Source organism: Protopterus annectens, chromosome 9.part0 (assembly GCF_019279795.1).
Source record: "Protopterus annectens isolate FY-2018-M chromosome 9.part0, PAN1.0, whole genome shotgun sequence".
NCBI lineage: Eukaryota > Metazoa > Chordata > Ceratodontiformes > Protopteridae > Protopterus > Protopterus annectens.
In genome coordinates, this window is record NC_056743.1 from 431782455 (window position 1) to 431806943 (window position 24489).

The following is a 24489-nucleotide window of genomic DNA, read 5'->3' on the forward strand; positions in this document are numbered from 1 at the left end:
CCCTTTTGGTATGTACCTCACAAGACCTCTACAACTGGAAAGGCCGCTAAAATACCTCACAAAGAGGATTACTGGCCTCAAACAGATGGCCTAAGCAGACAGTCTCAAAAAACTCCAGCTTTACTACGTCGCATATTGCCTACTCAGAGGCGATCTCTGCCTAACATACAAAGCTAGGTCAAACCCAGAGCTGTTGGACATGCTCCACTTAAAGAAATCCCAATCCCTCCGAGCTACACGCTCTAGAGACCTAAAACCTTGTCACCACAATAAACAGAACATGCTGGAGGGATAGATTCCTGTCCCAGAGACTTCCCATACTCTGGAACAGACTACTTATCTTTGTCAGAGCTCCTCATTAACATTATTCAAGAAAAATCTTGATGATTGGATGGGTAATAGGAAATTCACCCCAGGGATCACTTCTGTGGTTCTGCTTGACAGGGGCACAGGAAAATAATTTTCTTGGGTGGCGAAAGCTAGGGTACCTTTTTGGCTAGGCTTGTATAGGCCCTACGGCCAATAGCCTAGTACCTACCTATGAACCTATAATGCATGGTCATCTAAAATAAACCCCCAGTTTTTAATTACGATTTCCTTGATAAAATGAGAATCCAAAGAGAAGGTGGTCAAGAATCTAATGATCTGCCTATCAGTGGGAACTTGGGAAGAATTAATCTCCATCTCCAAATGTGGCTCATCAAAACGATCATAACCTTTCAAAACCAAAGGGGAAAAGTAGCCTGTGCGTCTTTTGTTAACTTCACTGAAAATGAGTTCAGCTTGAAAAATGTAGGAATGCATTAGAATAGGTGGGCTTACGGAAAATGGTGGTACTAAATCTGTTATTCAAGGTATCTTTGGAAAGGTGGATGTCGAGATAATCTCTCTCATCATAACCCATTTGGTAGGTGAATTCAAGAAAATTCGTAAACTTCGTGATCTCATCTACAAATACTTGAATTAAAACTGCTTCACCTTTCCAAATGAGGAACATGTCATCTTGGTAAAATGAAGCCCTGTCCATTAAGTGCCTGCTTAAAAAGAAGGCTTTGGCTAGGTGAATTGTTTAGTGTTAGGAGAATAGGTGGAAGGCATACACAATCCATCACGCAGGTTTGTAGTCTGTTAATATTACCTGCTTAGTCCACAATATCAACAAAGCATAGCATCTTATATGTGCCTAAATGTTGGGGATTTAAACTGTGTTGGAATGAGGTCTTTAAGTGGGTATGGTTTATATACATTGGCAAAGCCTTTATTGTTCTAGTAGTTCTTCAAAAAATTCTTTTAAAGACCAAGCTGTTGGTCTCTCATATCAGTTTACTTTATAAAACTAAAGTATATTAGATCTGTGAGCGACTTAACAGCCGTATCTCGATTATGTAAAGGATATAATTTTAAGGCATTATTTATAGTACACAAATTCAGTATAGTCGTTATTTTTTAAAAAAATTCTTTATTTTCTTTAATGATGGTGCTGTGAGGTTGCTTAAGCATCCTATTGTGTTTTAAGTTGGAGTAACCCCCTGTAGCTTTAATTCTTAAATGCTAGTGTAGGACATCAGGAGGGGTAACTAACTCTATTGGCAGTTAGTTTTTTGAATGGTTTTAAAAGGTGTTTTTTCTAAGTATTTTACTGTTTGTAGTCTGAAGAAGCTGGAACATTTTTCCAGCGAAAGCACTTACATTAAATCTTGTTTTGGTTCATCATATAATCTGCTGTGGTGGATTAAGCTGACTAAGCCAATCAGTTGCCATTTTACCCAGTTTGTTCTTTGCTGTTAGTTTTCCGTGCCTGTTAAAAAGGAGTTTTAAAAAGGCTTTCCAGAACGTTACCCAAGTAAGATAACATGTGGATACCCTCCAAACCTGCTTTTCTATTTTACTAATTGGAAGAAGTGGTCTGAACAAAAAATCAAAACCCTTCTCAGCTATATCGTAAGTCAGGGGCAACTGCTGTCATTTCAGTTAACTATGTCAATAAAGCACTGCTGCACTGGAAAGAAAGGAATCTCAATATACAAAGCAACTGGCCATGTGGTTATTCATGCCATGTCAGTACCCACCCTGCCTCCATTTTCAAGGATAAGCCCAGACATAATGGGGGTGAGTTTATCAATACCAACTGCTGTCTAAATCCTTCCCGAGTGACGCCTCCAGGTGCATCTGCAGTTAACTCCTACTGTTAAAGCAGCCACTCCACCCTAGGAGTTAAAGGTACATACTCAAAATAGTTGCACTGGAGTGAATGAGTTGGAATAAGGTGTCAACATTCCTTCATATGGACGGTAAGTTTGTTCCATAGAAGAGCTAGTTGAATCTCCCTCCACAACTTGCTGAAGCAGGTTCACAACTCTGGGCTATGTGATTTCTGGATAAATTAATGGTCTTGAATGCCAGATCCTTAATGGCCTGGAAGGCAAGACAAAGATCACTACCAAGTAATCTACAGAACACTTGTATACAGATACAAGACATTAAGTCTCTACTGGCAGCACAGCTCCTTTAGGCCTTTTTTTTTTTGGTCAGAAACCTTTGTGGTCTCTCAAACAGCTTGATATATTTCAAAAGTCCCAAAAGTGGAGAATATAAAAGGGTGACAGCTTTGGATCTAGAGGAAATACACCGAACAGCTAGCCTTTGTCAGACCGAAGGATGTTTTGACCACTGCTGCATCATGATCAAAGGAAAGAATCTACCCATGTTACATGGTCTCACGATAACTTCATTTTGGAGTGGAGTGGGATTTTTTCAGTACTATTAGCTGAGTGGAGGGTTTATTTGCCAAATCCAACAAAGCTGCATTTTATTCTTAAGCTGAGTGGAGGGTTTATTTGCCAAATCCAACAAAGCTGCATTTTATTCTTAGCGTTCGATTTTAATCAATTTTCAGAGCACCAGCTACTTACATGTGCAAGTTCACTTTGCAGTTTCTGCATATCAGAAGAGAATTCAACACCCCCTCAGTTTACAAACATCTGCAATTGCAGTCAGAGTTCCCCATTTTTTATTTGTAGATAGGTATATGCTGAGCAGCAGAGCGCCTAGCTCAAATCCCTGTGGTGCCCCACTTATTACTTCCATGTTCTCTGAAGACCCACACTCTCATTGTGGGTTCTGTCCCTCGGCCAATTAGCTATCAAACTATAGAGAAATTAGTTTGGAGAGTACTTTATTGGTTGACCATATTGACACGTGGTATGTTATCACATACCTTGGCAAGGGCTATGTGCACTGTAACAGCAGCATGATACTGCCAAGAGCTCACTTTACCTTCTCAAAATGTTCACAACACTCATTAGACAGGATCTATCCTTAATTTTGCAGGTTTGTTATGACCCATTCAGTGGCCTTACGACACTCATGGTGAGGAGTCCGTTATCCCCAGGGTCTATGGAAGGGACAATCTTGTACAGCAGTAACACAACTTCTGTGCAACAAACCTCTGGGCAAAGCAGTGGATAAGCTCAGGATGATTAGTTGCAAGAACGGGTCCATCAGAGCAAGTTTAGTGTCACTCAGCAGGTGGCCTGCTATGTTATCAGGACACTCTAGATGCATTTTTTTTGTTTTGAACAGTATCTTTAACAAGTGTTCTTTTGCAATGATATGGAGTTTGAGATCCCTGGGTACATACGAAGTCTGTAGTACATACAAAGTCTTTCAAGAGGTCTCATTGGCGAGTACTCTGCACTGAAGTGGTCTGCTAATTTATTAGCGATATCCACCAGATCAGAATAGGTAGTGTCACTATGAATAATTCCAGATTAATGCTGGGTATTATTTTGTAATTTTTTTTACTTCAACTAAAGGAGGGTCATAGGAGGTTGCAAGACTATTGACCCAGCAGACAGTTTAAGCCTAGCCATTTTATCCCGATGTAATACCATAGATACTCTAGTAAATACCCATGATTGTATTTAATAATGACTGCCCATGTCCAGGAGAGCTGTGGGCACTATCCCCAATACGAACTTATGGTGCCCCATCCACTCATCCATGTTCCGCTTGAACAATGTCATACAGGTGCCAGTTAAGCTCATGGGAAGCCTTTGTTTTTCGGATATTTTTCTGAACCTTGGATAATCTTTTGATGTCTACCTTGATTTGTGGGTCTTTAGCTTTGATATACATTCTAATGAAAGTCTTCCTTTTATTGCATCATTTATTTATGTGTGTGGACGCCAGGTTGGTTAGTTCTACCCTTCCCATTCTGTTTATTTTTGGTACAGACTGACATAGAATTTAGTTGCATAACTATTAGCAGAGTTAACATTGGGGTTAGTGAATTTTAAGACTTCATCATGCAACAATGGGAAGTTAGTCACAGTTCAAAGGTACAATTACATCTACTAGTTTTGGGATTTTGAAAGAGAATGTTAGATTTCTAGTCAGACTGGAATAAGAAGAGTATTCCACTGAAATAGTGCATACAGATGCTATTACTTCTATGGACCAGGTCAACAACATTTTGTTCTCTAATGGGCTCTAGACTACATGATCCAGGGAATTCTCGTTTATTAAACTGAAGAAATTTTAGGCAGTCTACATTTGAGGTATAGGTATACAAGTGTCAAGTCTGACAAGTAATTAAAATCTCCTAGAATGATGGAGTTTGTGCATAGAAATTTTCACACACTTAAATGGACAGTTTTGGAAGGATCATCAAGGGGGTCCTGTAACATGCTATGATCAGACAGCTGGTTTTATTTAGAGCTATTTGGGAGTCTCTGGTTTAAGTAGCAAGATAAAAAACGGTTCCTTTTGAGTTTAAAGGGATGTAGTGGTGCTGCTTTCTGCAATCAAACCAGGTTTCAGTAATACACAAGAATGTTCTAGAAATGCAGGAGTGCTTCAAGGTTGGGCAAATTTCTATTCAGACTCCTAGTGTTGGGCAAGACTACATGGAAACTGTTCCCAAATATCCTTAGCTGCCGTAACATATGCCTTTTTAAATCCATACAGAAGTGCAGCTGGTTCAATTAGTGCCCTGAGCCAATACTATGAACCAGTGCCACACCCCAGCTTATTACAGATGGCTCTACATAACTCACAAAAAAGATGTTAGTTCTACTGGCAAACGAAGCAGGTGCCCTACCCCCTACCCACCTTTAACATTGTATTAAAACAAAATTTAAACTGCAGCAAATGTTGCTACAGTTTATACCTGCACACATGAAGCACTACAGAGCTCAAGTTTTAGTTTATAAAAAAAAAAATGTATTTATTTTAAACTGCAGTGAACTGTTAGCTACAACATAGCAAGCAGGTCCTATAGCTTATACCATACACAAGTGCTACAGTGCTTGGGTTTAACTGCAAAAGCAGTACCAGCATTAAAAGCCAGTATTACATTAAAGAGCAATCGGGACTGGCTGATAGCAGCACCACCCCACCCCCACCCAAACACTGTGTCCAGGTTTGTTGCCCCTCTCGACCTGTCCTAACTATGCTACTGAATCCATACTCCTAAATAATTTATCTTGTGTCCCTATAAATATTGGTTGCTGAACCAATTTGCGTCTCTGGGTACATAATTCATGCCTATAGCCTTTGTTTTACCTTCATTTATTTTATATCCTGAAAAGACATGAAACTGCCCCAAAATGTCCAACAATACTGAGATGTCCTTTTTTGGATTTATCAGGTAAAAAAATATCTTCAAATAGCACCAAGTGTTCTTGATTACCATAATATCCTTGTATATCTGAATCCATTATTTTCTGTCAATCAATGGCTCTAAATATAAAAACTTACAGAAAACGGATTTTGTTCTCCCAAAAATTTTTTTTAGCTCCATAAAAGCAATTTTCGGTGGAATACATAAAACATGCCATTGTAATCCTCATCCCTGGCTACAGCCCCTTACTAATACAATCTACAATCCCCCCCCCCCATATCATCTATCACTATCTGAGCCCCTTTAACAATTAGAATTACTTTCCTTTTCCTCTGTCCCTGATATTCTGCTGACTATCCATTCTGAAAGCCTCTCTTTGCTCAGCATTATCCATCAGTTACCTTTTCAAATCCCAGTGCTAGGGTTTGTTAGACACATCTGGTGGAAATAAGATATCCTTGAATCCAGGTCTCCCATTCTCCCTCCCTGCTTTAAAGGCAGTCAGTACCCACAGATGCTTTGGACTTTGCTTGGGGAGCAGTTTCAGGAGGGATGAAAGTGCAGGGGGTGTAGGACACAAAGGACAGATGCAAGCACATAAATCTCAAGGAGATGCTTGGCCTGATGAAGGCACTCAACCATCCTTGGTCCCACAGACCTCTTCAAGGGGTTACAGGGAAACCAGACCACAGCCCCTTTTCAGACTAGCCACGATAGCTTGGGATATAGCTTCATAGAACAACTTCACCTAGCAGGCATCCTTGATTCAGTCAGAGCAAACCTGTATTGCAGACAAGTACAGCAGGACACGGTAGACCCTCAGGAGTGGAAATCAGATCGGGGGGGCTCTTCCAAGATTTGACCCATCTTGTGGGGAATTCCTCTAGCAAACCTCTGCCTCATTTTTGAAGAATCAACTGACAAGATTCTGTTCCAGGATTCCATGCAAGAAAGCCCGGAAGACAGATGCCTTTTGTCCTTAGGAATGTTCATGTATGCTTTTCTACCCTTTTCACTAATACATGCAGGGTACTTCTGAAGATTAAAAAGGAATCCAAGATCATTGTGGTGACACCCTTCTGGTCCAGGTAACTATGGCTTTCCCTTATTTTGGAAAGGGCCAGGGGCAGTTACCACAAGCTTCCACAGACTGATCTACTCACACAAGAACTGGGATGTTTGACACAGTCACCACTAATCATCTTTAATTGAATGCCTGGATGGAGTCTTAATTCCTTTGAGGCACTACTAATTGAGGCAAGAAAGCCAGATACTAGAAAATCATACGTTAGCAAATAGAAAAGGTTTTCTAGTTGGTGCCAACAACATAACCAGCACCCTATCAGGGCTAGTTGTTCACTGGTTTTGCAATAATATTTTAAGCTATTATCCTGGGGCCTTTTATTCCTCTATCAAGGTTCATTTATCAGCCATTGTATCATGTCTGCCATGGATTCTTTTTCAAGGCAGTCTTTATATCAAAATGTTCTTGAAAGGAGTTTTGCACAAGATGTATCCAATAAAACAGCCTCTCTAACAAAATTAAGATCACAAAGCAGGGCAACACTTGCTCCATTTGAACCAGCTAATACGGCTGACTTAAGGTTCTTAACATGAAAACCAGCACGGGTATCCGAGTTGCAGGCTCTTACGGCAAGTTAACCCAATCTCATTTTCTACAGGGACAGGATTTCTTTGAGAACTAATCCTTCTTTTATGCCCAAAGTAGTGTCCAAGTTTACCTTAAGCCAAACTATCCCTCTCCTGTTTTATTTTCCAAAAACTAAAAATGAGAGAGAAAGGATACTCACCACCGTGGGATGTCCACAGGCAGCTCAAGTACCATCTTGCCAGAATTAAAGCTTTCAGAGCTAGATCAACTGTTTATTTGCTGTGAAGATGAGGAGGGACAACCCGTGTCAAAATAGATTACCTCCAAATGCTTGTTTATGGCTATTACACATTTTGTTATACTGACCATCATAAATATCAGAGGCAGGAGTCTAACCAGGACTTTGACTTAATGTTTTTTTGGAAAGTACTGGATTTTAAATATTCTAGAAGCAGCTACTACATGTACTCTGTGCATACTTTTACACAGTAGATGGGCTCTTCTCCTTCCAACTCACAAATGTAGTTAATTGCGGTAATCTAACCACATAGCAGTCTGCTGCAGTAGTTAGTGATCAATGGGATTAACACAGTACAGTTAGATAAGTTGAACATACCTTAACAGTACATGTTTGTAAACTGCTGCAGTAGCCACTCCCTCCACCCACCCTTTGATTTATTTGTTCATGCCAGGGTGTGGACATTTTTTGTTTCTGTTCCTAGCATTGTTCTTTCAGGGCTCAGCCACCCTCTCTCTGCTGGCAGGAAATCTCCGACGGTAAGGGACTTCAATCTGAACATGCCCAGTCACAATGGATACCCGCATAATGGTGCCCTTATCACCTCTTGTCCTAAGGGAACAAACAGGCTGTTCAGAGATCATAGCATATACAAAGCAGATAAAGCCAAGGGTCATTAAAGCCTTGGCAACACCCACTGTCATATGCAGACGACTGAAAAGGTAGGCCTGGGGAAAATTTCTGGCTACCTATCCAGTTAAAGATTCCAGAGATGGATATCCATTAGCAGATTAAACTAATCATTTTCAGTAGGTCCCTTTTATTTGTTGGTTGACAAATCATTTCAAAGTTTCCTGTTATCTATTAGTGAATTTTTAAATCACTAGTATGCAAGTTTGTGACACTGTTTTAAGAAGGTATAGCTGATCCAGAAGGGATAAATATAAACCAGCAGTGGAACATCTGTAAGACACTGGACATAGGGATTCAAGTGCATTTTGGTAGTCAAGGTACTTCAGGCACATGAGCTTTAGTTGAGAAGAGCCGCAGTTTTTTTTTTAAATTGTGCACTGGGATTAGAGAACCACCTACCCCATAAGGGGCACTGCACTGAGTAATTGGTCTAATACAGGATAGGCAGCAACTTTTTGGATCCATATGAGAAACCTGTAAACATTAGTTGGCCAGACAAAAGGATTTTCTGATTAAGGAATTGTCCATAAAGGCACCAAGATCCTGGATAACAATCAGTCTAGATAGGGATGCCATGCTATCTATGCTACAGTCATGAAACATGTTTTCTAACTGTAAACTCTCATAGGTAGGTACTAGACTATCGGCCCTAGGGCCCATACAAGCCTAGCCAAAAAATGTACCCTGGCTTTCGCCACCCAAGAGAATTATTTTCCTGTCGAGCAGAGCCACAGACATGATCTCCGGGGTGAATTTCCCATTTCAAATCCAATCAAGATTTTTCTCGAAAAGTGCTAATGAGGAGCTCTGTTTGACATAGATAGGTAGTCTGTTCCAGAGTATGGGAAGTCTCTGGGACAGGAATCTATCCCTCCAGCATGTTCTGTTTATTGCGGTGACAAGGTTTAGGTCCCTAGAGCGTGTAGCTCGGAGGGATTGGTATTTCTTTAAGTGGAGCATGTCCAACAGCTCTGGGTTTGACATAGCTTTGTATGTTGGGCAGAGATCACCCCTGAATAGGCGATATGCGATTGAGTAAAGCTGTAGTTTGAGACGGTCTGCATAGGGCATCCGAGGCATTTCTGTGGTCTTTCCAGTTGTAGACGTCTTGAGGTACATACCAAAAGGGCGTTGTACTCTATAATGGGTCTAATGAATGACGAGTAGAGGGGAACAATGACCTTTTTTTCTAGACGAGAATCCTTTTGTGATGAGATGAGCCATGTAGGATTTCCTGACCACTGTGGCGATGTGATTATCAAAGGAGGGACTACTGTCCACCTGTGTCCCAAGGTCTCATCACATTTTCGGCATTAAGTAGACTACCAGCTATGTGGTAGTTCATGGGTACAGAGTTTTTACCAAAGGGAATGACAATACACTTTTTGGCATTGAGCTTCAGGCCATGGCTTTGACACCAGGTATCTGTCTCAGGGAGGCCCTTTTGTAGTTTGTCCACATCGTTAGGAGTTTCGATTATGGCTCCTAGTTTGCAGTCATCTGCAAACTTTGTTAGCCAAAGACCTTCCATGTTGGCCTGCACCTCAGAAGTAGATAAACAGGAGAGGACCCAGGAATGAACCCTATGGTACTCCACTGGTCTCTGGTCTGATGTCGGATTTGGAATCCGCTACTTTCACAGTGTGGGTTCTGTCAGTGAGCCAGTTGGCAACCCATCTCGCGACAGGGATTTATACCTAGTTTAGTGAGCTTATCTATAATTCCAGAGTGGGGGATGGTGTTGAAAGCCTTGGCGAGATCTAGATAAGCTGTGTGAACCATTTCACCCTCATCTATGGCTTTGGTGACTGCTTCAAAGAAGTCAATCAGGTATAGGAGACATGATCTGCCTTTTACAAATCCAAACTGGGTAGGGTCCAGAGTTTGGAGATTACCAATGTCTTTGTTTAGGAGTTCCACGATGATACGTCCCATTGCCTTGCAGACCAGGCTCGCCAGGCTAATGGGGCAGTAGTTCCCAGGGTCCATCATGGCTCCCCCTTTGTGGAGTGGAATAACCGTATCGGTGCACCATTCAGTGGGTACAAAGCCTGAGGTGAGGCTATGATTGAACATGGTACTTGGGTAGGGTGCCAGTTCATTCTGTAGTTTGTGTAGAATGCAGCCTGAGATTGTCAGGTCCCATGGATGCTGTGTTCTTGGCTTTGGAGTGTGTTTACCTGTGCAGCCGTGATTATAGGAACTTTGCATTCTTCCGTATAGAGATGGGCCCTCTAGGGAGTGAGAGGGGGGTAAAGTTAGCACTGAACCTGTCTGCTAGGATGTTGGCAGTATCAGTTGGTTCTGTATATTTAGTGCCATTGTGCTGTAACTCAGAGCAGATCTGAGTGTTCCCATTTATATTCTTGACATAGCTATAGAATGCTTTGTAGTTGTCTTTAGAGTCAGTGACAATTTTGTTTTCGTAACTAGCTTTGGAGGATTTTATGAGGGATCTCAGCTTCTTACTGAGGTTGACCAGGGAGTTCCTCCAGTCATGGGATTTTACTCTTTTGCAACAGTTTCTTTCTTCTGTTGTGGAGTTTATGGCAGAGGACCACCAGAATGGCTTCCTTTTTTTGGAGGATAACATCTTGGTTCTATAAGGGATAGCATGATCCATGCACTTGCATAAGTGCTTATAAAGTGCATTTGTGTAGGATTTGGCAGTCATACCTCTACTGTCAGTCTGCATGGGTGTCATGAAGTTTGCCACTTCTGTCTTAAGTGTGAAGTTGGCTTTGGAGAAGTTTTTTTTTTACAATGGCTTCCCTAATTGGAGGTGGGATGTGGGGATGTCTAGGCTGATTAGCTTGTGGTCAGATCTGACCAAAGAGGAATTGACCTCTGGTATGAACACCGGTTTCCCATGTTGGTAATGACCAGGTCTAGGATATTGCTGCCCCGGTGGGGGTGTGAATAAGTTGATCCAAGGCGTTCGAATTTATGAATTCTAGAAACCGTTGAGCAAGAGAGTTGGTACACAAGTAGTTTTCCCAGTTAATGGTGGGGTAGTTGAAATCGCCCATTATTAGGGTGTTGGGTTGTACCTTAATACTTTCCAGTGCATCAAGAAAGGAGTGTGAATCCTGGGGCATGGTGGGAGGTCTGTAGCAAGCTACAATTTGGATTGCAGTCTTGCCCAGAGTTAGTTGCAGTTGGATAATCTCGGATGCATTATGCTGTGCAACTAGCCTGGAAGTGTGGCTATCCTTAATGAATATTGACACGGCTCCGCCTTTAGTGCTTCTTTCTGAGTTAGGTGGCCGAAAGGTGTGGTATGAATTGAAGCATGGTAATGCAGGGGTGCTCTCTGGAGCTTTGAACCAGTTCTCTGTCACTGCACAGATTTCAATGTTCTCCATTTTAAGGAGTGCCTCGAGTGCATTTTGAGGTTTAGACCTTCTAGCATTGAGTAGCATTACCCTCAGATTTTGCTTGCTTGTACCTGTTAGTGGTGAAATTGTCATTTTTACCTTGCCTAAAAAAGGCACTATAGGGGTGGCAAGAGCCTTAGCCAGTATCCGGAATCCTAAGGGCAACAGGTGCAGGCCATCTCTGGCAAAGCATCGTGGAATGTCAATCATGTCGTCCCACGCAGTCGATCATGTCATCCCAAGCAGACAAATACTGGATCTCCTTAGAATGACACCAGAAGCTTAGCCAATTGTTGAAGTCAATCATTTTGTCCTTGTACTGTGGTATCATTCTGGGTGATGGCAGGATTCTACTCAGGGTTAGGGTCATACCTGCCTGGGATACAAGATCAGAGAGCTCCTCCATGTCTCTTCATGTAGTCCAGGGAGGTACGTCTCAGGTCATTCACACCAACATGGGCAATGACAGTGTTATATTTGTATTTATTGTGGAGTGACCTGAGTGCATGCGTTGTGGCGGATCCTGGCACCTGACAGGCAGCTGACAGTAACTTTCTCCTTGTTTAGTCTAGTGAGTGGAACATCAGTGCGCCTGACTATAGAATCACCTGTGACTAGAGTGTTGGGTACGTTGTTATGCCTTATGGGCTGTGGTTGAGTGGTACACTGAGTTTTGTGGGCTGTGTGTCATTTGGGTTGTGTTGGGGGCTGGAGTTTGCTTGCGTTTATGCTTTGGACGTCCCTGATGCTTGGGCAGGTTTTTATTGAGAGCCTCTGCTAATGTAGGTGTGTGTTTTGGTGGTGTAGGTTTTGAGGGACTATGTGATGAGTGTGGTGCAAGTATTTACCTTCTCCTCTTGACCGTCTAGTCCAGGCTTTGGTGAAGAGAGCTTAGCTTCCAGTTTGGCTATATAAGTGCATCTCTCACAGGTTGGAGTGTTGGGTGGTAGGAGGAGAGGGTTGTCTGTGTACATGAGGCAATTGCTGCATTGCCCCAAGATGCCCAGATTCATCAGGTAGACAGGAGAAATCACTGAGAGCTGACCCTTAGACATGCCTGGATAAGTGCTTATTTATTAAGTACTAAATACTGCTTTCCACTAGACAAGTGAGGAAAGTTGAGTGCTGTAGTAATTTGCAGCTTATGTAGTGCTTACAATGAGTTCTGAACAAGTGCTGAGTTCAAAGAAACAGATTTGAGTGCTGAAACTAGAAAACTGGCTAGTTCTAAGAAACAAAACTAAGCTAGAAGGCTTCCCTCCAACATAGAAGTGCTTGGGGGCTCAGAAGCCTACAAACAGTCTAGACCACTTAACAGGAAAGGCAGGAAACAAGTTTAATTTTTTTTTTGTTCCCTTTCCCAGATGCTCTCTTTGTACACAGTAGAAGTGCCTGAAATCAGAACATGATCTCACTGCACTCAGTTGAGTGAGCAAATGAAATGGGCCCAGAAGGAGTATCCAAACACAAATTTACAAGAGGGGCGGGCAGTTTCAAAGCCACTAAGATTAACACCAAAACAGAAACACAGCGGGTGGGAAAACTAACTGAAGAAGAGTCAAAACTTCCAGTTCAGTTAATAATCATGCAACACAGTTAAATCAATTAAATACTGTATTTGGAAAAAAGTACAGATAAAGGTACTTAAATTCTCTTATACATTCAGTTGAATACAGCTAGATCTTAGCTGGCCAAAGCTGAGGTTTTTAAGCAGAAAATATTTCAAACTGTACCACTTAAATAGGCAAGGACAGGAAATCAAAGGATGTGGCCACCCCCACACCTGCAATTACTAACAAATTGTAAATAAAAACAAATTTTGTAGACAAATACTAATAGAGAGGAACAAGGTTACTATGTTTTAAAAATCAGTCTTTTCTTAAATAATCCGTGTTTCAATTACTGTGCTGATCATGCAATTGTCAACATTTCAGTTACAGATTATGATCCATATTCTTTTCAGTACTGGACTGCTGCTGGCCCAGACTGCAGATGAATAGTCTGTTACTCTGGGCCATTTAAACTAAGACACTGAAATAATGCTCTTAATATTTAACTTTGCTTCAAAATTTACACCTCAAACCACAGGATGAATTACATTTTAACCAATTAAGCCACAAATTCAGGTATGACGTACTGACGTTAACTTCTCCCCTCAGCCTTCAATTATAGGTAGATGTTTGTTTCTCAACAAAAAGTACATGCTCATTTCTGATGACATACCCTTAAGATTTGCATATAGGATGGGAAATATGACAAACATTTACTTTCACATAACATGGACATGTAGTAATGGAAAGGTAGCTAGGATTAATCTGTGTGTTCAGTCATGTTTCCTTCATTTCATATTCCCCGTTTACACTACAAGCCTACTTATCTTTTCTATACCCACACATTTTCTGAAGCCTTCCAGGGCATATAGAAGGATATCAGGACCATCTTGACCTGGTACATACCTGCATATGACATGCCTCTGACCAAAGAACAAATCACTGGCACAAATCATACTATTAGGTTAACCTTAACAAAAAGCCAAAATTCAATGAGGATTACTCCAACTAAACATCCATATACTCACAGGAAAAAATTTAAAAGAAACTTAGATAGCATAACTGAAGCTCTACCATCCCAAAAAATGCCCTCAGCCGTTTCTTGATGGTAGGGGTGGGCCACACTCTAACCTCTACCTTGTGTAGCTGCAGCCTAATTTTTCCACAACCCACCTGGTAACCCAGAGAAGATACCTCTTCCATACACACGTGACACTTCTTGGCCTTGATAGTAACACTATCTTTTGCAGTCTGCCCAACACCTTACGGACATGTGGAGCATGTTCTGACCCTGACTTTTTGCCCTTGCATACCTGGGTAATACTGCCATCTGCAATCTCCTGCTAGGACGTGATCTACCAGCCGCTAGGGAAGTTGGAGCATTTTTTTCTCATTCCAAAAGGCACCGTTATAAACCTGTATAACCCAAATGGAAACAATTATTATCCCCTCCCCCCACCCAGCTGCTGTAAAGCTTCACCTGTCATTGGCATGGTGTAAGAACCAGCCTCTGTGTGATTGTTCACCTTACTGTGGTCCACACAAAATCTGGTGCTATCACATTTTGACACTAGTGCCGCTAACAAAACCCATGGAGACATCCTGTAGCTACTCTCTCAGGCACCCATTAAGAGGACTGATGACCTGTTGGGGTTCATTGCCCACATGATACTCGACCAAGGGCATACATACACACAGGCCTACCAGTAAACATATCCCCCAAACTCCTGAAATACTGCTCCGATTCCCTCAACCCAAATAAAAGGTTGCTGCTAGGGCAGACACAGCTAGTTCATCAACTGTGATGCCTGACCCAGACACAATTAGGCAATCTACAAAAAGAAACCTCTGGTTCCTCCAGAAAACCACTGCAAATACATGAAAGCTGGGGCTTTATGATGTTATCACAGTAGGGTTTGTATTTCTACCTCCTACCCGACAACTCTACCACATAGTATTATTACCCAGTTTTCACAACTGTGAGAGCCCTCCTAGAATGCTCCACCTCGGGACCAACAATAAGCACCTTCACATATCATAGGTTCATAGGTTTATACTAGGCTATCTGCCCTAAGGCATTTATAAGCCTAGCCCAAATAAAAAATACTGTGCCCATTAGTTTGTTGTGCCTCTGTCCAGCCGTGACCCAGAGATGATTCGATCTTCCCATCCACAGGTCTAGATTTCTCTTGAACAGAGTCAGCGAGGTGCTCTGCCTCACATGGACCGGGATTTTATTCTACAGCATAGGGAGTCTCTGAGTGATAAATCTATCCCTCCAGCACGTCCTATTTATATCCGTGCTAAGGTTTAAGTCGCTTGCTCTAGTGGTTTTGGTGGATTTGGATTTTTTTGAGGTGGAGCATGTCCATTAATTCCGGGTTGGACATGGCCTTGTATGTCAGGCACATGTCACCTCTGAGCAGACGGTATGCGACTGAAGAAACTCCAGCTCTATTCAATCTGGCAGCATATGACAGATTTTGGAGTCCCTTTATCCTTTTGGTGAGGAACTTTTGGGGTCTCTCCAATTGCTGCAGATGTCGGGTGAGATACATCGAATGGGGCATTGTACGATCATTGGTCTGATAAACAATGACCTCACTAGATCTGGATGTGAATCCCTTCATGATCAGGTGGGCAATGTAGAAGGTCTTTCTAACCACTTTAGCAATGTGAGTGTCAAAGAAAGGCCACTGTCAACCTGGGTCCCCAGGTCCCTGATAACCTCTTCTGTGCTTAGTGGATTGCCACCTATATGGTAGCTTGGGGTTACCTTGTTTTATGACTATACATTTTTGGCGTTTAACTTCAGGCCATGGCTCTGGCACCAGCTATCTGTTTCCGTGAGTCCCTTCTGAAGGATATCAGTGTCAGTTTGCAGTCATCTGCAAACTTTGTCACCAAAGTCCTCCCATGTTAGCCTGTACTTAGTAGATGCCAAACAATAGGGGCCAAGAACCGAGCCCTGTGGGACACCACTTGTGACCGGCTTGGAGTCTGACACAGCGCCAGCAACTCTAACCCTGTGGGTTCTGTCCTAGCCAGTTTGCAACCCATCTTGTGACATATGGGTTTACATTGCAAGGTCAAGGTAGGCTGTATGGACTGCCTTTCCCTCATCAATGGCCTTGGTGACTATTACCAAGTTCAAAAGGCATGATCTTCCCTTGACAAAGCCAAACTGGGTGGGTCCAATGTCTGCAAGTCCCTATATCTTTGTTTATGAGCTCCATTATGATCCTCTCCATAGCTTTGCAGACTAGACTTGTTATCCTGTGGTAAGGCTGAGATTAAACAGCTGCCTTATGACACCATCGGTCCCATTGATGCTGTGTTTTTAGCTTTAGAGAGCAGCTTTCACCTGCGCATTTGAGATGTCGGGAGGCTACACTCGGCTGGGATAGTTATCTCTCCTTTAGGGGTTTGCACTGAACCTGTCTGCCAGTATGTTGGCAATGTCTGTGGGTTCAGTGATTTTTGTATCATTTTGGACTAATTCTGAGCATATCTGTGAGTTTCCACCCAGGTTCCTAACATAGCTGAAAAAGGCCTTATTATTGTCCTTTGAATCCATGGCAATTTTTCTCATCCAACAGAATACTCTTCCAATTTTGGATGCCCTATTATACCAAATATTTCACTGCTGTGACAAAGTGCTCCTAAACTATCCCCATTAAGATCCATAAAACTTTTGGCGATGATAAAGTACTGCCTCTCCTCAGTGTAAATATATTTGATTTTCTCTGATCCACGTCTATTTTCATAGATTAATACCAGTTAGGTATTTACACCCAATACTTAAGACAAAAAAAAAATGGAAATATAACTAATCATTAAAACCTCTACACAACAGTAGAACAAACTACTACCGGTTTTATTCATTTCTTTTTTTTTTTTTCACCCCACTGGAGGTGACAAGGATAATATGATTACAATGCAAGCAGCACCTAGGGGAATATTTTTCAACTGTGAAATGGGGAAGTTAATATTTACTTACATGCTGCTATGTTGAGGGGAACTGAAACAATACACCTGTGGAACTTCTTTGGGAACTAGGGTAGATAAGAGTTGCAAAAATGGTTTAGAAATTCTAGTAGTGTGGAGTGCTTTGCTTTACAAACGTGCAGGCAAGTATCACTCTACAAAAACAAGACTAACAAAGCTGTAATTAAGCATTCATCAATAAACACACTGTAGCTGACAGTTGCCAAGCTGTGTTTTTATTTTTTTATACAAATCACTACACTGATCCAAAACAAAGTGGCAGAAATAAAAGTTCTATCTTCCCAATTAAAACTAAGTTTATGGCAGCCGATAAAGCCCAGATCATACCACCACACAGACCAGTTACTTCCATCTCCAAAATGAGGAACGCTAGCCCTCATAATGTGGAGCAAATGGGCAAAGTGTGGAACACATACTAATGGCTTACTAACAACTTCAACTAGCTAGGCCATAGGATGGTTAAAATGCTGATTTTACTTACAAAGACATACTAATGAATTAATGATTTATTTCTATTTTCCATGTATTTCACTTAAAAAAAAACCCCAACACTGAACGTGTGACAGAGTTTTTCAATGTGGAACTTTGAGGAACATGAACTTTAAGACCCCAAATGAGGTACGTTCCTCACTTGACAGGTATGCCTTAATCACTTCACAAAAAGACGAAGGTGCTGTAAGCATGGCATGACGATCACTAGGCGAAGCAGCACTTATCTACGTGAGCCGTTTGGCCCAAGGCACGTTTACCAAACAGACCCGTGATCTTAACATTTGAAGACAAATAAACGGGCGATTTTAGGGAGCAGAACTATTCAAACGTACCCAACATCAAAAACAGTTAGAGAACCATGAAAATTCAAAAGAGAAATCAACTGGGTAACCTGTCCAGCTAAATTTACCTGGATGGATGAATTTTACCCATTACACCACAACAAATAGAATAACTATACCACAATACTCACACAACAATCCGAGAGATAAGCCATGACACCATGACGCCTCTGATTTATTACAGAAATTCACTTATTCTGTGAGTAAAGCCACCAGATTTGCTTAAAGTGCTCCGTTTTCTCAAACCCTGGAATTTTTCCTAGATCCCTTCTGCCGCCGATTGACTTTTTTACAGCCCCATTACCATTTAAACTGCATCCACTTACTACATAGAAGTTGATGCTCACTTTTGGACTTGACAAAACACACAATGAGCGTTAGCAACAACGTCTAAAGAGGGTGAACTGTGGGCAAGTAAATAGGCGTGGTTACCTGATTTTAAGTAGCGTGAAGGGCGTACCAACTCAAAAGTTTGGTGACTGCATTTCCGATATCAGAATTTTCCTGGCGAAAACTTTGGGCGGGGCCAAGAACAGTCTTGTTCACAGTGGTCCTTTTTATTACGCCCACGGGAAGGCGTGGCTTAGTTTGAATAGCTGTCGGAAGGGCTTGATTGATAACTGAAGCTTTTGATGAGGAGACATTTATTGAAATATGTTTAGCGGGAATAAAGTTATATCCCCTACTCAGGGAAGTTTTACACTTTTCCATAAACCAACCATGCTATAACTGGTTAGTACATATTTCCCTAATATAAGTACCACGGTTTTCTTCATTTACTCTGTACTTTATTTTGATTTGTTTACCAGAAACTTGTCCATAAAGGCAGATTTCAGTCACTACCTGAGCCAAAGGTAAAATTATGATTGCACGATATTACCCAATTATTTTAGTTTGTTTGCGTCTTTCAGCTTTTCCCGGTTAGGGGTCGCCACAGCTGAATTCCGGTCCGCTTATAATTGGCATAGATTTTTACGTGCCGAGTTGCCGGCCCTGACGCACAACCTTCAACGAAGGTACGGCCATTAACGCATGTCTGCACTCAGAAGACTCTCTAGCTGAGAAATGAACAGAACAACGTCTTTTTGTGAGGCGACAACGCTACCGCAGCACCACCATAGCAACTATTTTTTAGTACAAATAAAAATTAAATATGCTGGGCGGCCACGGTGGTGCAGCGATTAACGTTGCCGCCTCACAGCAAGAGGTTCTCCGGTTCGATTCTAGGCTGAGTTGCCCCCAGTGCGGGAGTCTGTATGTCCTCCCTGTGGTCGCGTGGGTTTCCTCCCAAAGACATACAGTAGGTGGATTGGACACTCTAAATTGGCCCTAGTGTGTGTGCCTTCTGTGGAAGGTTGGGCGCCGGGCTAGCAACTCGTCACTGTAAAACTCCACAGCCAATCATGAGCGGACAGGTGATTCGCTGTGGCGACCCCTAACCAGGAAAAGCTGAAAGAGAAGAAAAATTAAATATGCTAAGGACATTTCAGAAAAAAAAACAAGTAAAATCCATAATAACACGCAGAATTACTCTCCTATATCTCAAATTCTTCTCTCAGGAAAATTAACAAATTCTAAAACAATATTAAAATCCTCTCCATCTCCGGGATGTGGAACAAAAGGGCAATATGTGGAAGACGTATTACCAGAAGAGATGAGAAAAAAATTCAAACGAAATGTACAGAGAGGGCAACCTTTCTGGGTCTAAACACCGTCCTGCTCAGTTAAATTAAGTGAGTAGCGGTAATTTAGACAACCCGGCACCAGTTAAGGGACTGCCCCCTCCTTACATGTGACTTTCCTTGTGCACACTCGCTTGGCTGCCTGTAACCACACATGCCCGTCGTCTTCTTGCATTAAGGTTGTGGCTTGATTCCCTTGGTCGAAGGGACCTAGTTCTTTCAGCCAACGGAATCTAGCCTGCTCATACTAAGGATAAGGAGGATGATTTTAGTGAGAAAAATGACCGTCTTCACGTCACCAGTCGATTCTAGCCCCTTTGGGGGAGCGGGCGGAAATGTCACAACTTGGTGCCGCCCATATTATGCATAAAATTCCTAATTGCCTTTAGGGTGCACATGGGTCTCAAAAGAAAGCTAATACGGTGTTAATATAAAGAAAGAGACATTCTCAAATTAAAATAATAAAGTAAACATATAAATAAATTCCACAACGACAAGTTTACAGGAATATACATTTCAAATCAGCTTTCAGTATGTCTGCCTATATTATCAGTGCGTGACATTGTTTTCATGTAAGTAATTAAATATTATTTATAACCAGGTATATTGCCTGGAATGGAGTGGCTGTCCCTTTTTCTCTCGTTATGGATTTGTTTTCAAAGTAACCTCAATAAGACTACCGATTCTCATTTTGTTCCGCATCCGCACTGCTCCCCATTAAAAGTGTCGGTCACACATTTAGCATTAATCATTTTAAAAACTAGTATCTGTGGTAAATAATACTGAATCATTTCAATTCATTAAAAGGGCGTTTTTATAATTAGGAACTAACACATTTTAACTATATTGTGAGCATTCTACTTGGATCATCTGTTCCACATTATGAGATGTAGTGTTTCACATTTTGGAAATGGGAGGCTGAGCGCTGAGCTGCATCTTAATACCTTAATAATAGGGCTGAGGATTAAGGAGGGGATAATTTAAAAAACACAATTGGCATGCAAGGAAAATATTTTTTTTTCATCAGAATGTCTAGATAGATTCTTTTTTCTCTGGAGTCCAAGAGACAAAAAGATTACTATGTATATGACACATAACTAACCATGCTCATGTGAGATATTTTATTAAATAAGTATGCAGATAAACGGAGAAATATAAATCTAGTTAATATATTTTATATCTACTTGTTGACTTATTTCAAAGCAATTAACTATTGTAAAAGGACTTTAACCAATCAAATGCATTCATGCATATAATAAAAATAATAATTTTACACGATGCCATTTCAGACTGAGCTAATTGGAGGAAGTCAGATGAAGGGCTCTGAGCTAACTAATCTGTGATATATAACATTAAGTATCCTATTTTTTTTGCTTATTTCTGAGTTATTTATAACACTTTTATTTTACTCACTGTGTGTGAGGTATTAACTAGAATTTTCCACAATTGTTAAGCATCTGGTTGGGTTTGTTTGTTCTGATTTTTGTTTCCCACCCTCCTTCCCTATTGGTATCCTGTTTTTATACTTGGTGGCTTTGCAGTTGCCCACCCCTACTGTAAATTTAATCTGGGACACTCCTCCGAGTCTAGTGTCATTACCTCATTCTACCTATTCCAGGGAGAACATTTGAGAAGGTCAACCCAGTTAGCTTCTGCTCCTCCTTTCCACTTTACATAAATAAAAAAAAATGTTTTCTAAGCTTGTTTCCTGACTTTTCTGTAAGTCGTCTAGTCCAGATACAGATTTGCCGTATCCAGGACTGTTTGTAAGCTTCTGAGCTCCCAAGCCTTTCTGTGTTGGATGGAAGCCTTCTAGTTTAATTTTGTTTCTTAGAACTAGCCAGTTTTCTAGTTTCAGCACTCAAATCTGTTTCTTTGAGCTCAGCACTTGTTCAGAACTCATTGTAAGCACTAAATAAGCTACAAATTACTACAGCACTCAACTTTCCTCACTTGTCTAGAGGAAAACAGTTTTTAGTACTTAATAAATAAGCACCTATCCAGGCATGTCTAAGGGTCAGCTCCCGGTGTTTTCTCCTGTCTACCTGATGAATCTGGGCATCTTGGGGCAATGCAGCAATTGCCTCATGTACACAGACAACCCTCTTCTCCTACAACCCAACACTACAACCTGTGAGAGATGCACTTATATACCCAAACTGGAGGCAAAGCTCTCTTCACCCAAGACTGGACTAGATGGTCAAGAGAAGAAGGTAAACACTTGCATCACACCACACTCATCACATAGTCCCTCAAAACCTACACCACCAAAACATACGCATAGAAACACAAAACACACACCTACATTCGCAGAGGCTCTAAAAAATATCTACTCAAGCAACAGGGACCTCCAAAGCAGAAGCACAAGCAACTCCCCCCGAACATAACACAAATGACACATAACCCACAAACTCAGTGTGCCACTCAACCACAGCCCATAAGGCATAACAACGTACCCAACACTCTAGTCATAGGTGACTGTATAGTCAGGCACACTGATGTTCCACTCACCAGGCTAAACAAGGAGAAAGTTACTGTCAGCTGCCTGTCAGGTGCCAGGATCTGCCACATAACGCATGTACTCAGGTCACTCCACAACAAGTACAAATATGACTCTATCACTGTCCATGTTGGTGTGAATGACCTGAGATGTACCTCCCTGGACTACATGAAAAGAGACATGGAGGAGCTTTCCAATCTTGTAGCCCAGGTAGGTATGACCCTAGCCCTGAGTAGCATCCTGCCATCACCCAGAATGATACCACAGTACAAGGACAAAATGATTGACTTCAACAATTGGCTAAGCTTTTGATGTCATTCTAAGGGGATCCAGTATCTGTCTGTCTGGGATGACATGATCGACAAACCACGATGCTTTGCCAGAGATGGCCTGCACCTGTTGCCCTTGGGATTCTGGATACTGGCTAAGGCTCTTGTCACCCCTATAGTGCCTTTTTTAGGCAAGATTCAAATGACAAATTCACCACTGTAACAGGTACAAGCAAGCAAAATCAGAGGGTAATGTTTCTTAATGCTAGAAGTCTAAACCTCAAAATGCACTCACTCTAGGTACTCCTTAAAATGGAGAACATCGACATCTGTGCAGTGACAGAGACCTGGTTCAAGACTCCAGAGAGCACCCCTGCATTACCAGGCTATAATTCATACCACACCTTTTGGCCACCTAACCTGGACTGAAGCACTAAAGGTGGAGGCATGTCCATATTCATTAAGGATATCCACACCTCCAGGCTAGTTGCTCAGCATAATGCATCTGAGATTTCCAAGTGCAACTAACTCTGAGCAAGACCGCAATCCAAATTGTAGCTTGCTACAGATCCCCCACCATGCCCCAGGATTCCCACTCCTCATTTCTTGATACACTGGAAAATATTAGGATACAACCTAACACCCTAATAATGGGTGATTTCAACTACTCCACCATTAACTGGGAAAACTACTCATGTACCAACTCTTGTGCTCAACGTTTTCTGGAATTCCTAAATTCCAACTCCTTGGATCAGCTTATCCACACCCCCACCAGGGCAGCAATATCCTAGACCTGGTCATTACCAAGATGGGCAACCGGTGTTCCACACCAGAGGTCAATTCCTTGTTGGTCAGATCCGACCACAAGCAAATCACCCTAGACATCCACATCCCACCCCCACCCCCCATTAGGGAAACCACCGTAAAAAATTTCTCCAAAGCCAACTTCACGCTTCTTAAGACAGAAGTGGCAAACTTCACAACACCCATGCTGACGGACAATAGAGGTACGACTGCTGAATCCTATATAATTGCACTTTATAAGCACTTACATGAGTGCATGGATCGTGCAATCCCTAACAGAACCAAGATGCTATCCTCAAAAAAAAGGAAGCCAATTTGGTGGTCCCCTGCTATAAACAAACTGTACAACAGAAGAAAGAAACTGTTACAAAAAAGAGTAAAATCCCATGATTGGAGGAACTCCGTGGTCAGCCTCAGTAAGAAGTTAAGATCCCTCATAAAATCCTCCAAAGCTATTTACAAAAACAAAATCACCACTGATTCTAAAGACAACCACAAAGCATTCTATAGCTATGTCAAGAATCTCAATGGCAACACAGATCTGCTCTGAATTACAGCACAATGGCACTAAATATACAGAACCAACTGATATTGCCAACATCCTGGCAGACAGGTTCAGTGCTACCTTTACCCCTCTCTTATCCCCTAAAGGGCCTATCTCTATACCGGAAGAATGCAAAGTTCCTGTAATCACGGCTGCACAGGTAAAAAACACACTCTCCAAAGCCAAGAATAAGGCATCCGTGGGACCTGACAACATCCCAGGCTGCATTCTACATGAACTACAGAACAAACTGGCACCCCACCTAAGTACCATGTTCAATCATAGCCTCACCTCAGGCTTTGTGCCCACTGAATGGCACATAGCAATTGTTATCCCACTCTACAAAGGGGGAGTCACCACAGACCCCGGGAACTACAGTCCCATTAGCCTGATGAGCCTGGTTTGCAAGGCTATGGAACGTATCATCATGGAACTTATAAACATTGACAATGGTAGTCTTCAAACTCTGGACCCTACCCACTTCGGGTTTGTAAAAGGCAGATCGTGTCTCCTAAACCTGATAGACTTCTTTGAAGCGGTCACCAAAGACATAGATGAGGGTAAGGTGGTTCACATAGCCTATCTAGATCTTGCCATGGCTTTCAACACCATCCCCCCACTCTGAATTATAGATAAACTCACTAAACTAGGTATAAATCCCCATGTCACAAGATGGGTTGCCAAATGGCTCACTGACTGATCCCACACTGTGAAAGTAGCAGACTCTAAATCCAACTTCAGACCAGTGACAAGTGG

The 24489-nt window shown here is 41.8% G+C and overlaps 1 protein-coding gene across 1 annotated transcript in view; it reads right to left on the reverse strand.

Moving 5' to 3' along the window:
• Window positions 1-18358, reverse strand: part of LOC122811251 (receptor expression-enhancing protein 1-like) — a gene marked incomplete in the record, with an annotated part of 933039 nt that extends 914681 nt beyond the window's left edge. The window contains 1 exon segment of the mRNA XM_044082970.1: window positions 18066-18358. Within this exon segment, the coding sequence (XP_043938905.1) occupies window positions 18066-18097 (32 nt within the window).
• Between the last annotated feature and the right edge of the window lie 6131 nt (window positions 18359-24489).